The following is a 14288-nucleotide window of genomic DNA, read 5'->3' on the forward strand; positions in this document are numbered from 1 at the left end:
TCTTGTTCACCTCCCTGACCAAGGCCTTTCTCTACCGATTGCTTAGTTTGGCCGGGCGGCCAGCTCTAGGAAGAGTCTTGGGGGTTCCAAACTTCTTCCATTTAATGATGATGGAGGCCACTGTGTTCTTGGGGACCTTCAAAGCTGCAGAAATGTTTTGGTACTCTTCCCCAGAGCTCTGCCCCGCCACAATCCTATTTCGGAGCTCTACGGCCAATTCCTTCGACCTCATGGCTTGGGTTTTGCTCTGACATGCACTGTCTACTGTGGGACCTCATATAGACAGGTGTGTGCCTTTCCAAATTATTTACAATCAATTGAATTTACCACAGGTGGACTCCAATCAAGTTGTAGAAACATGTCAATGATAATCAATGGCATCAAATCAAATCAAAGTTTATTTGTCACGTGCGCCGAATACAAGAGGTGTAGACCTTACAGTGAAATGCTTACTTACACCAACAGTGCAAAAAAGGTGAACAATAGGTAAGTAAAGGAATAAAAACAACAGTAAAAAGACAATGGAATATAACAGTAGCGAGGCTATATACAGTAGCAAGGCTATAACAGTCGTGAGGCTATATACAGGCACCGATTAGTCGGGCTGATTGAGGTGGTATGTGCATGTAGATACAGTGGGGCAAAAAAGTATTTAGTCAGCCATCAATTGTGCAAGTTCTCCCACTTAAAAAGATGAGAGAGGCCTGTAATTTTCATCATAGGTACACTTCAACTATGACAGACAAAATGAGAAAAACAAATCCAGAAAATCACATTGTAGCATTTTTTATGAATTTATTTGCAAATTATGGTGGAAAATAAGTATTTGGTCAATAACAAAAGTTTATCTCAATACTTTGTTATATACCCTTTGTTGGCAATGACAGAGGTCAAACGTTTTCTGTAAGTCTTCCATTTCCTAATAATTGCTCCCACAGTTGATTTCTTCAAACCAAGCTGCTTACCTATTCACAAGGTCTTGGTCATAGTGGAGTTTGGAGTGTGACTGTTTGAGGTTGTGGACAGGTGTCTTTTATACTGATAACAAGTTCAAACAGGTGCCATTAATACAGGTAACGAGTGGAGGACAGAGGAGCCTCTTAAAGAAGAAGTTACAGGTCTGTGAGAGCCAGAAATCTTGCTTGTTTGTAGGTGACCAAATACTTATTTTCCACCATAATTTGCAAATAAATTCATTAAAAATCCTAAAATGTGATTTTCTGGATTTTGTTTTTTCCTTTCAGCTCTTTGGTCTTGTCATAGTGGAAGTGTGACTGTTTGAGGTTGTGGACAGGTGTCTTTTATACTGATAAAAGTTCAAACAGGCCCTCTCATCTTTTTAAGAAATCTTGCTTGTTTGAGGTGATTTTCCACATAATTTGCAAATAAACATTAAAAATCCTAAAATGTGTGGTCTGACTAAATACCTTTTTGCCCCACTTTTGTATTTGGCTGTAAATACTTTTTTGATCATTTGGTATGATCATTTTTTTTGTCATTTAGCAGACGTTCTTATCCAGAGCGATTTACAGTAGTGGGTGAATACATTTTAATAAAAAAATAAATGTTTTCATACCGGTTGCAGGAATTGAACCCACAGCCCTGGCATTGCAACCGCCATGCTCTACCAACTAAGCTACGCAGACCACTATGACACTGATATTTTTGCATCTCTAGAAGTGTTTAGAAACATATTCTATTCTTACAATAAAAGTGACTCCAAAATGACAACGCAGAATTTAACATACATTTTTATTGTAAACAAAATAATCGGAAACAAACAAAGCAAACAGCAAATGCATCTAACACATTTGTAGAGTCACACGTTTGATGCAGTCATTGTGTGCTATGAATATGGGACCAAATAATTAACTTTGAGTACTTTAATACACAAGTGAATATTTCCCCAAAACTTTTGGTCCCCTAAAATAGGGGTATATGTACCAAAAGTGCTGTAAAATTCACAATAACATGATTCCAGAAGACAGAAGGGGTATTTAAAGACAACAGTCATTAGGATATTAATTTATTATAATAAAATGCATTGAGTTTGATTATTATGGTAAAATTTATGGTAAAATGGTTGAGTTGAAGACATTCAGTATAATGATCAATGGTATTAGACCTTCAGTACCGCCGATCTATAAAAAAAGAAAAAAAGGGACAATTTTATACAATGCACTTCAGTTATGTATCAGCCTACAAAGGGTTATATTGTCAGTAAATAGACCCTTCAGAATTACTCACATTGACATGTGGGAAGGGCAGGAGTCCATGTCCCATCCAGGCTGCATGTGACGGTGCCTGGTCCATTCATCACCATGCCCCTAAAGCAGACAAATGTCACAGAGTCCCCAAACTCAAGTGGCATTCTAATTCCTCTTGTCATTTGGGCATATTGTACTTTGGGATAGGGACATTTAATATCTGTGAACAGAGATGAAAGAGTCAACATAAGCTTTTACTTTATTGGTTTTAAAGGGGTTGGTTCCGTAATATTACTCTCAGGGCCAAGTTCTCAACAGTTAAGGGATGTTCCTAGTTTGCTAAAGGGAAAAAAACATAGCAAAAATAGTGCAGCTATAGAAGCTATAGAGTTGAACAGAAAAGGGCACCTTTGCACTCTGGAGGTGGCGCACTCCATGTCCCATCTTTGGTACAGTAGAGCTCACTCGTTCCAATCAATTTCCCTACGCGACACCGATAGTGAATCACAGTGCTGTAAACGTAAGGTGGTTCCAAATGGCCATTTATCTCTCCATTTACCACCTCAGGAAGTTTAGCACACTGCACCGCTGAAAGTCACAAACACAATGTACATTTACATTACCTTTTTTTAAAGATTATGGGTGACAGAACTGAAGTTCAGGGATGTTCTAAACTAAAGCAAAGTTACCAAAAGCAATTGAACTATGACCCAGGTGTAAAACTGTGTGGTGCAGTAGACCATCTAAAAAATAAATGTGACACCTTCACAGACAGGAACACGCCCATCCCAGCCATCATTCATGCAATTTCTTACATTCTGTCCAACCAGCTGATACCTAGTGTAATAATGGGTACAAAAAGTGATTTAATATGACAACGCATCATTTTATTTGTACACTGCAACAATTCTGAGAGTAGCCTTAAGAGCAAAAAGACATACTAGCAGAATAGAACTTACCCCTCATTACAAACCCCTGTGGCTGTATCTCCAAACTGTGCACCGGTATAGACGAAATGACCAAAAGACATTTCTCCAGCTGAGCCACATGATTTGCCTTTGGACAAGAAAATGGCATTAAATGACATTTTACAGAAGGCACAAAACAGACAAACATTAACTACCACAGAGTGATATATACTAGACCATCTATGGCTCTGCTGCCACCTAATGCTTAAACAAGAGAATAATGTTCGTTATATACTGTAGTACATAGGAGGAAGAAGTATTAATGATGTGCCAGAGTATATGAAAAGTATATGTAGAGTAACTAACTGTACACATACAGTACCTGTCTAAAGTTTGGACACACCTACCCATTCAAGTAAAAAAAATAACTATTTTCTACATTGTAGAATAATAGTGAAGACATAAACTATGAAATAGCACATATGTAATCATGTAGTAACCAAAAAAGTGTGAAACAAATGTAAATATATTAGTAGCCACCCTTTGCCTTAATGACAGCTTTGCACACTCTTGGCATTCTCTCAAACAGCTTCACCTGGTATGCTTTTTCAACAGTCTTGAATGAGTTCCCACATATTCTGAGCACTTGTTGGCTGCTTTTCCTTCACTCTGCGGTCCAAATCATCCCAAACCATATCAATTGGGTTGAGGTCGGGTGATTGTGGAGGCCAGGTCATCTGATGCAGCACTCCGTCACTCTGCTTCCTGGTCAAATAGCCCTTACACAGCCTGGATTTGTGTTGCGTCACTGTCCTGTTGAAAAACAAATGATAGTCCCACTAAGCCCAAACCAGATGGGATGGCGCGTCGCTGCAGAATGCTGTGGTAGCCATGTTGGTTAAGTGTGCCTTGAATTCTAAATAAATCACTGACTGTCACCAGCTAAGCCCCCCACACACACACACACCATCACACCTCCTCCTCCAGGCTTCACGGTGGGAACCACACATGCTGAGATAATCCGATCACCTACTCTGCGTCTCACAAAGACACAGCAGTTGGAACCAAAAATCTCACAGTTGGACTCATCAGACCAAAGGACAGATTTCCACCGGTCTGATGTCCATTGCTCATGTTTGCCCAAGCAAGTCTCTTCTTCTTATTGGTGTTCTTTAGTAGTGGTTTCTTTGCAGCAACTTGAAAATGAAGGCCTGATTCACACAGTCTCCTCTGAACAGTTGATGTTGAGATGTATCAGTTCCTTGAATTCCGTGAAGCATTTATTTGGGCTGGTAGCTCTAATGAACTGATCTTCTGCAGCAGAGGTAACTCTGGGTCTTCCTTTCCTGTGGCGGTCCTCATGAGAGCCAGTTTCATCATAGCGCTTGATGGTTTTTACAACTGCACTTGAAGAAACTTTCAAAGTTCTTGAAATGTTCCGTATTGACTGTAAAGTAATGATGGACTGTTGTTTCACTTTTATTTGAGCTGTTCTTGCCATAATATGGACTTGGTATTTTAGCAAAAGGTCTATCTTCTGTAAACCACCCCTACCTTGTCACAACACAACTGATTGGCTCAAACGCATTAAGAAGGAAATCAATTCCACAAATTAACTGTTAATTGAAATGCATTCCAGATGACTACCACATGAAGCTGGTTGAGAGAATGCCAAGAGTGTGCAAATCTGTCACCAATGCAAAGGGTGGCGACTTTGAAGAACCTCAAATATAAAATATATTTTGATTTGTTTAACACTTTTTTTGGTTACTACATGATTCCATGTGTGTTATTTCATAGTTTTGATGTCTTCATTATTATTCTACAATGTAGAAAATAGTACAAATAAATAAAAAACCTTGAATGAATAGGTGTGTCCAAACTTTTGATTTGACCGTACTTTCATCTATTCTGGCACATCATTTCATATGGTTACTTACGTTCACATCTCAGAGTTACTGGCGTCCACCTCCCACTGACGCAGGTACTATAGTAAGTGCCTCTTCCTCTCATGTATCCCAAGGCACAACTGTACCTGACCCGGTGACCAGGACCAAAATCTGCCTGTGCTCTACAGCAGTCAGAAAGGTGTGCGTTGGAGAGGTACGGTGGCACTCCACATCTGCCTACAGGAAAGGGAGATAGATAGAAATCACATCTGTTTGTTATAAAACCAAAAAAAAAAAGAAGCAGAAGCAAGTTAAAACAAAACTACAACACATTTGACACAGAGTCTGTATAGCAGTTGTCTTAATCATGTCAGGATACTTACGTGTGCACTGTGGAAGAGAAGGAGTCCATTTTCCGTCAACCCCACATGTGACAGTGTTCGATCCATCCAAATAATAAAGGTCCTTGCAGGAAAAGGACAAAGAATCTCCAGATCTATAAACTTGCTTCAACCCATTGATCAACATCTTCCTCTTTGCATTGGGGGCATTGCAAGTGATCTCTAGAAAAGCAGAAAATAGCTCATAGAAGTTTGGTGTCTCTCTGTGGCAGATGGCCATGCCCTATCATTACAGAGCACTCCTAACAAATCATCACTGAAGAATGATAATTAGAGTTTCAAAAACAACAGAACAGACACAGCAATGTCTCCAAAGAGTGGGAGTTGGAATTACAGGAGCTAGGCACCGCCATAACAAATCAAGGCTCCAAAGCAATGAATATGGGCCAGACACCCCAAAAAAGTGAATAGATTTCAACTTTGGGCAAGTGATGTTGGGCATCCCTACTGAGTCAATGTGTTATTCAAACCAGGATGGACCTCACCTCCGACAGAGGGCAGACAAAGTGGGAGCTCGGGCTGCCACTGGCCGTCTGGTCCACAGGTGAGCTGCTGGGCTCCAGTCAGGAGGAAGCCCTCGGAGCAGACCAAGGTCACTGAATCTCTGACCCTGTACACTGAGACAGTCTCACTGAGCTTCACACTGTTGGCCACTGAAGGAGCAGGGCAGGTCACTTCTGCTGGAAGCACTTGTGGTTCACCTCCCTCTAGAATGATGACATTTAAAATGCTATTGTGGTTTTGTTTAATTCATTCTTGCATCTATAATGACATAAAAAAAAGTGTGCCTCATCTTGGAGATGAGAGGAAAAATGACCTCGTACTTTGGTAAAAAGCACAACATTGAGACTAGGCATACAGTACATTCAATCCTTTGAAAACAAGAGATCCTTTACCTGGCACACATTGTGGAATCTTTTCCATCCATTCCCCAGATCTTGAACATTTTATGCGGGCAGCACCTTTTAGCAGGTTTCCTTTAAAGCAGGAAATGGTTACATCTGATCCAAATCTTCTTTGCTTGATGGATGGCCTACCATTTGTTATGTTTAATATAGGGCACTTAATCTCTACATGAGTAAAAAAAAAAGAAAAGAAAAAAAAAGAAGCAGAAGCAAGTTAAAACAAAACTACAACACATTTGACACAGAGTCTGTATAGCAGTTGTCTTAATCATGTCAGGATACTTACGTGTGCACTGTGGAAGAGAAGGAGTCCATTTTCCGTCAACCCCACATGTGACAGTGTTCGATCCATCCAAATAATAAAGGTCCTTGCAGGAAAAGGACAAAGAATCTCCAGATCTATAAACTTGCTTCAACCCATTGATCAACATCTTCCTCTTTGCATTGGGGGCATTGCAAGTGATCTCTAGAAAAAAGAAGCAGAAAATAGCTCATAGAAGTTTGGTGTCTCTCTGTGGCAGATGGCCATGCCCTATCATTACAGAGCACTCCTAACAAATCATCACTGAAGAATGATAATTAGAGTTTCAAAAACAACAGAACAGACACAGCAATGTCTCCAAAGAGTGGGAGTTGGAATTACAGGAGCTAGGCACCGCCATAACAAATCAAGGCTCCAAAGCAATGAATATGGGCCAGACACCCCAAAAAAGTGAATAGATTTCAACTTTGGGCACCCTTAAGTGATGTTGGGCATCCCTACTGAGTCAATGTGTTATTCAAACCAGGATGGACCTCACCTCCGACAGAGGGCAGACAAAGTGGGAGCTCGGGCTGCCACTGGCCGTCTGGTCCACAGGTGAGCTGCTGGGCTCCAGTCAGGAGGAAGCCCTCGGAGCAGACCAAGGTCACTGAATCTCTGACCCTGTACACTGAGACAGTCTCACTGAGCTTCACACTGTTGGCCACTGAAGGAGCAGGGCAGGTCACTTCTGCTGGAAGCACTTGTGGTTCACCTCCCTCTAGAATGATGACATTTAAAATGCTATTGTGGTTTTGTTTAATTCATTCTTGTATCTATAATGATAAACAAAATATGTGCCTTGTCTTGGAGATGAAGAGGAAAAACAGATGCCTCCATCGAGACAACGACCTTATGCTTTGGTAAACAGCACAACAACATTATGGGTGCCTGTGATATGGGCGATTTTCACAAAATGTCATCCATAACAAAACAAACAACAAATCAGGTCCTTTGGAGTAAGGATTGTTGACATATATTTCACATTTTTATCTTAAAGCATAATTGATAAATAAATCCTTGAAGTTGGAACATTTGTGAGTTTTTGGCCTTACCCAGACCTCCTTTAAGATTCCATAATGTTTCATCTGTAAATGCTACAAATTGATGTCATAAGAAACTTTACTGTTCGCTCTGTAATATGAGTAGTAACTTCATTTCAATAATAATTTCCATGCATTCATTTGTTTTTTAAATATAAACATACATATTGAAGATATACAATTTTTGATTTGGCTACATTTGTTTCATATTGTTTAACATAATATACTCTACAGGCTTATCAAAGTTTCAGAGTGGGATCTCTGCTAGTTTGAAAGTTAAGGTCCATTTTATAGAGAGAAATCGGCATATTAGGCAATGTAACCAATTGAAGCCCTCGTTTTACTTGTATCACTGCAAATCCTGTAAATTACCAGCAGAGGGCAACCTTTTTGAATCCAATTTCAAATTCACAATGTTGGTAATGCTTACAAATTGGATCATAACCACTGAGGTATAATAAGAACTGATGTTCCGACCGTTTTTTCAAGGAAATCTACTCAAGTTCCAATTCATGAACCGTCTATATCCGAGTTACATCTGGTTTATACAGACCAACATCACATGCGCACCAGCACTTAGTGAGCACAGGCGACATCATCACATCATCCAAAAACATAGCAGACGTTGGATGAATATAAAATGTTAATATCTACATCTATGAGTGATGCAAATAATATAAAAAAATAAAAAAATCTGCTTTAGTGAAAATTATTTGAATAATTAAATGGATTTTTTTGTGCACAGGGGTGATGACTAAAGTGTCTTATTAGGAATTTTCAAATCTGACTTCTCTATGTGGCCGTCTATAGAAACTCTCTTTCTGGGCCAGGTGTCAGTTAAACTGCAGTACCGAAGCAAAACTGTAGGAGCATTCGAAACCGTACTTCTAGACAAGAGCCCTGGCCCCTTGATCATAACTTAAGTAGCAGAGATCCCACTTTAAACTTCAATATGCCCATAGAGTATATTATGTTCAACAATATTAAGATATTCATATGACACCATTGTTTGCTTTGTAGCACGTACAGATAAAACATTTTGGAGTCTTAAAGCGGCAATAAGCAGTTGAAGCAATAACAAAGTGGTGTTCCCGTCCCTGTTTTGGTAAAAAGCTGAAGGGTGGGGCTGGAGAAATGGAAGCACTCTCAAATTCATGGACAGTGCTATGGATGCATGGACTGACCATCCAATTTATATAGTTTTAACCATGTAATAAGGCTACATAGTGTTTGTTTACAAACATTGGAGTAAAACAAGCTTATATTTTGGGTTCTGATGGGGCACTAGAGTTGAACTAAGCCTATGCGGCATTTATAAGTTACATTCTATAAGAATCACTGGGTATATATAATTAATTTGTAAGTCAAATTTTTTTATGTAGCAGCAGATTTCCCCTTTAAATGAGGCATGGGATAGGCCAGAATGTCACAAATAGTCCAACTTCAATTGATTATTTGTCAATTATGCTTTAAGATACAAATATGTCAACAATCTTTCCTCCAAAGGAACCTTCAGTGGATTCACTTTTGTGAAGAAACACATTTTTTTGTTGTTCTAGTCTGGCAAGGAATCATCCTTACAGGACATTAGCTAGGCCATTATTACCCATGCTGTGGTAGCCTAAAGGAACATTTGTTTACATGATATTCTAATGCTTTTGTAACAATGGGACAATTACGGACTGAATGTGCAAGGCCAACATGGTCAAGTCTCAACAACAGGATCTTGGTGTGTCATGCCAACAATCAACTAGACAAGTACAGGGCATGCCAGTCTGGTATTTCATACAGCAGAACCTACTAAATTGATTAGGATGCATGTTATATGTCCTACTTAGAAAGGAACGGACCTGATTGCTGCATATTAGTTTACGATTGATCATTGAATGGTGCATACCTTCACACGTGGGAATCTCTCCACTCCAGCCAGAGTCCTTACATATTCTGTATTCCATCCCCTTCAGTGTAAACCTGTGCAAATATCACAGAGATGAAGAAAAGGCCCAGGCTATAGGCCTATTTCATTACATTCAAGACACTTACCCCTCATTGCACACTGCATTTGCTTTGTCCCCGTAAAAAGACCCCATATATTGAAAGTATCCATTGAATAACTCCCCAGCAGATCCACAGTTCTTCTCTGAAGAGAGGATGGGACACATTAGAAAACAGCAGGGAAGTCAGGGAATGAATCCAGGGTGAGATACTGTGCCAAACTCAACATAAATAACCACAGGGAACTGTTTGTGCCAAACAGCGCTAAAACAGGCACACTGCAGTCCTCAAGGACTGAACTGAATATAAATGTTATTCCCAAATGTTCTCTTTGCAACCACCAGAGGGCCCCAGTAAATGTAAGTGTCAAATTACATTTACTTGCCACAACAACCTCATCCCAGAGACAGTTATAACCATAATGATATGATGGTATGACATTCATTGAACCAGTGTTATGCACAACAACAACATATACTGATCTAAATGCTTAGCTGTAGGCATTTACTTACTTTCACACGTCATGGTTAACTGTGTCCATTTTCCAGCTTGACACTTGATAGAGCGAATGCCACTGTTCTGAGTGTAGCCCTCGGCGCATCTGTAGAGGACTTTTTGTACATGGCTGGATATACCCTTTTTCATGTCCTCGATTTGCGTGTGTGGATAGGACGGCGGCGCACCACATTTCGATGGAACTTGAGCTGTTTAGAAACAAATGAGCCACATCAGCAACAGTGGCAATTCAAATCACTGCGTTTATCCGATGAATATGTAAACATGCTACAAATGACAATGTCAGTGTTAAAGTGGACAGTACAATGTTCATTTTATGAAAACAACAATCTTACCTGAGGCATGTAGGGCAAGTGATAAGAAGAACACGACATTATACACCAGATTCATCGTTTCATGTGCATTCGGATCTGTACGCTCACCCGTTTAAACGTTATTGAGTTTAATGAAATAGTATGTCGACTGGGTTATATTTTGTAGTTGGAGGGGAGGTAACGTAAAATGACGAGTAGCTTTGTAGGCCTACGTAGCTAGGCTATTCAGATTTATTTACGTCAGGTAATCTGAGTTTTTCCATTGGTAATACTTAGACTCACTCCTATTTAGGAACCATGTATGATAAGTGGTTCAAGAAACACTCCAACATAGGAGTGGGTCAAAGTTTCCCACGGGGCAAAAAACAGTGGTATAAAGTAAAAATACTTTAAAGTGCTACTTAAGTATTTTTTTTTGTTGGTATCTATACATTACTATTTATATTTGACAACTTTTACGTTTACTCCACTACATTTCTAAAGAAAATAATGTAGTTTTACTCCATACATTTTCCCTGACAAACAAAAAGTACTCATTTACATTTTGAACGATTAGCAGGACAGGAAAATGGTGCAATTCAGTTATCAAGAGATCTGGTGGACTCACTAAACACAAATGCATCGTTTGTAAATTATGTCTTAAGTGTTGAAGTGTGCCCCTGCCTATCCGTAAAACTTTTACTTTTGATACTTAAGTATATTTTAGCAATTACATTTACTTTTGATAGTCAAGTATTTTGAAAACCAAATACTTTTAGACTTTAACTCAAGTTGTATTTTACTGGGTGACTCACTTTCACTTGAGTCATTTTATTTGAAGGTATCTTTACTTTTACTCAACCATGACAAGTGTGAACTTTCTTCACCACTGGTCAACAAATGGTTGAATCAACATTATTTCCAAGTCATTTCAACCACCAAAATCTACTTGATGATGTTGAATCAATGTGGAAAACTAATTGGATTTGCAAAAAGTAATCAACGTGAAAGACATTTTGTATTTTTTTTCACCCAACATTTTACCTAAATCAAATGACATGGTGGATATTCTTTTTTTTTTTTTTTTTTTTTACTTCACATTGAATTCAAATGTAAATCAAAACTAGACATATAATTTACATCTGTTCTGAGTGGGTTGTATGTTTTACAACCCCATAACAGCATCTGCAGTAACCAAGTATTCCAGCCACTCTCTTCCTATGAACCAGTTGCTATTAAATAAAACAATTTTAGGGTAGGAATCTAGACTAAACTGGGCTGGGTCTTCTGTTCCAAGATCATCAGGAACAGTCGAAGGTGGAGGCGGCTGTGGAGCCATTATCCTGGCAGCGCTTGTGGAAGGGTGGGGCTCTGAACACCAAGCTTGCTGGAGTTTAGCAGCATCATCGCTGTTGTCTTGGCTGCAGCCTCAGTGGTTTAATGCTCCTGCTGCTCATCGCTCTCCTTTGTTTGGGTACTTTGGCGAAGCCAATCTTAGCCTATTTAGCTAGCTCGAACCAGATAATATGCCAAGGCTAATAACACTAATGCTTTTTACAGCTACAGATGAAGTCGGAAGTTTACATACACTTAGGTTGGAGTCATTAAACTCGTTTTTCAACCACTCCACAAATTTCTTGTTAATAACGAACTATAGTATTGGCAAGTCAGTTAGGTCATCTACTTTGTGCATGATGCAAGTCATTTTTCCAACAATTGTTTACAGATTATTTCATTTATAATTCACTGTATCACAATTCCAGTGGGTCAGACATTTACATACACTAAGTTGACTGTGCCTTTAAACAGCTTGGACAATTCCAGAAAAGGATGTAATGGCTTTAGAAGCTTCTGATAGGCTAATTGACATCATTTGAATCCATTGGAGGTGTACCCATGGATGTATATCAAGGCCTACCTTCAAACTCAGTGCCTCTTGATTGACATCATGGGAAAATTAAAAGAAATCAGCCAAGTTGTGGACCTCCACAAGTCTGGTTCATCCGTGGGAGCAAATTCCAAATGCCTGAAGGTACCACGTTCATCTGTACAAACAATAGTATGCAAGAATAAACACCATGGGACCACGCAGCCATCATACCGCTCAGGAAGGAGTCGCGTTCTGTCTCCTAGAGATGAACATACTTTGGTGAGAAAAGTGTAAATCAATCCCAGAAAAACAGCAAAGAACCTTGTGAAGATGCTGGAGGAAACAGATACAAAAGTATCTATATCCACAGTAAAACAAGTCCTATATCGACGTAACCTGAAAGGCTGCTCAGCAAGGAAGCCATTGCTCCAAAACCGCCATAAAAAAGCCAGACTACGGTTTGCAACTGCACATGGGGACAAAGATCATACTTTTTGGGGAAATGTCTAATGAAACAAAAATAGAACTGTTTGGCCATAATGACCATCATTATGTTTGGAGGAAAAAGGGGGAGACTTGCAAGCCGAAGAACACCATCCAACTGTGAAGCACGTGGGTGACAGCATCGTGTTGTGGAGGTGCTGCAGAAGAGACTGGCGCACTTCACAAAATGGATGGCATCACAAGGAAGGAAAAGTCAGTCAGGAAGTTAAAACTTGGTTGCAAATGGGTCTTCCAAATGGACAATGACCCCAAGCATACTTCCAAAGTTGTGGCAAAATGGCTTAAGGACAACAAAGTCAAGGTATTGGCGTGGCCATCACAAAGCCCTGACCTCAATCATAGAGAAGATTTGTGGGCAGAACTGAAAAAGTGTGTGCGAGCAAGGAGGCCTACAAACCTGACTCAGTTACACCAGCTCTGTCAGGAGGAATGGGCCAAAATTCACCCAATGTATTGCCGGAAGCTTGTGGAAGGCAAACCAAAACGTTTGTACCAAGTTAAACAATTTAAAGGAAATGCTACCAAATACTAATTGAGTGTATGTAAACTTCTGATCCACTGGGAATGTGATGAAAGAAATAACAGCTGAAATAAGTAATTCTCTCAACTATTATTTTCACATTCTTAAAATATAGTGGTGATCCTAACTGACCTAAGACAGGTAATTTTAACTAGGATTAAATGTCAGGAATTATGAAAAACTGAGTTTAAATATATTTGGCTAAGGTGTATGTAAACCTCCAACTGTAGATAGCTAAGAATGAAACAGCTTCAACTCTAAACTTGACCCTGCCCTTACAATTCAAAATCAAATATATTACAGCTCATGTTATTCACGTAGCCTACCACAGAGATGAGAAGTGATTTTTCCCACTTTTTATGGAAACCCAAAGGAGTCGTATGACTCATACCTAACTGCCCAGTGACTTTCCATAGCCCCCTTAAAAACACAGCAGCGCACCCTGTCCATTGTTCGCAGGGGAGATACAGATTTGTTTTGCACCAACCTGTCACTCAGTTATTTTAACATTTTTGGTATTTTTTACATAGGGACATACAACTAAAACTGAGGGGGCTAAAGTTTGAACTGAGGGGGCTAAGCCTTCTGTAGCCCGCTCACGGAGCCAGGCCCATAACAGCATTTGATTAGTATTTAATGATGAACAACTCACAATTTCAGTGTCCATCTACTAACTACACTATCACTATTAAGAAAACACATTTTGTACTTTCACTATTCAAAAATGAGAATCAGAATTTTCCTCAATTACAAATAGAGTAATACAAGTTTCTATGCGACTCATGACATTGCACAACACCTTCTCCACACCTTAAAGTGTTGTTGGTTTAGGACTTTAGATAAAGGGTAGCTCCTGTACAATTAAGTATTTTACAGTCTTGTGGAAGATTCCTACACTGATACACAAACAACAACAAGGGTGTGAAAGGGGTGGGT

General features: G+C 39.4%; 1 protein-coding gene across 2 annotated transcripts; it reads right to left on the reverse strand.

Moving 5' to 3' along the window:
• Window positions 1–1733: 1733 nt before the first annotated feature.
• si:ch73-217n20.1 (complement receptor type 2) lies at window positions 1734–10662 on the reverse strand. 2 transcript variants are annotated; one of them, XM_042303874.1, is made up of 15 exons: window positions 10501–10662; window positions 10162–10353; window positions 9698–9794; window positions 9552–9625; window positions 7111–7332; window positions 6597–6776; window positions 6302–6475; window positions 5891–6112; window positions 5388–5567; window positions 5056–5241; window positions 3167–3263; window positions 2971–3044; window positions 2616–2795; window positions 2248–2427; window positions 1734–2141 (listed from the first exon to the last, which is right to left on the reverse strand). In XM_042303874.1, exons 1-15 carry the CDS (start codon window positions 10553–10555, stop codon window positions 2128–2130), a joined length of 2127 nt encoding a protein of 708 aa, XP_042159808.1. In that variant the 5' UTR covers window positions 10556–10662; the 3' UTR covers window positions 1734–2127. The 2 variants fall into 2 exon arrangements, with proteins under 2 accessions (XP_042159808.1, XP_024240231.1); XM_024384463.2 differs by lacking the exons at window positions 5388–5567; window positions 5891–6112; window positions 6302–6475.
• Window positions 10663–14288: the final 3626 nt, after the last annotated feature.

The sequence above is a fragment of the Oncorhynchus tshawytscha genome, linkage group LG22 (assembly GCF_018296145.1).
Source record: "Oncorhynchus tshawytscha isolate Ot180627B linkage group LG22, Otsh_v2.0, whole genome shotgun sequence".
Taxonomy (NCBI): domain Eukaryota; kingdom Metazoa; phylum Chordata; class Actinopteri; order Salmoniformes; family Salmonidae; genus Oncorhynchus; species Oncorhynchus tshawytscha.

Coding starts and splice junctions, on each gene's coding strand:
- si:ch73-217n20.1 (XM_042303874.1), bottom strand. CDS start 10,555: ATGAATCTGGTGTATAATGTCGTGTTCTTCTTATCACTTGCCCTACAT. Junction 6,476..6,596: donor TTCTCTTCCACAGTGCACAC/GTAAGTATCCTG, acceptor TTACTCATGTAG/AGATTAAGTGCCCTATATTA. Junction 5,568..5,890: donor TTGTCTGCCCTCTGTCGGAG/GTGAGGTCCATC, acceptor CTGCTTTTCTAG/AGATCACTTGCAATGCCCCC.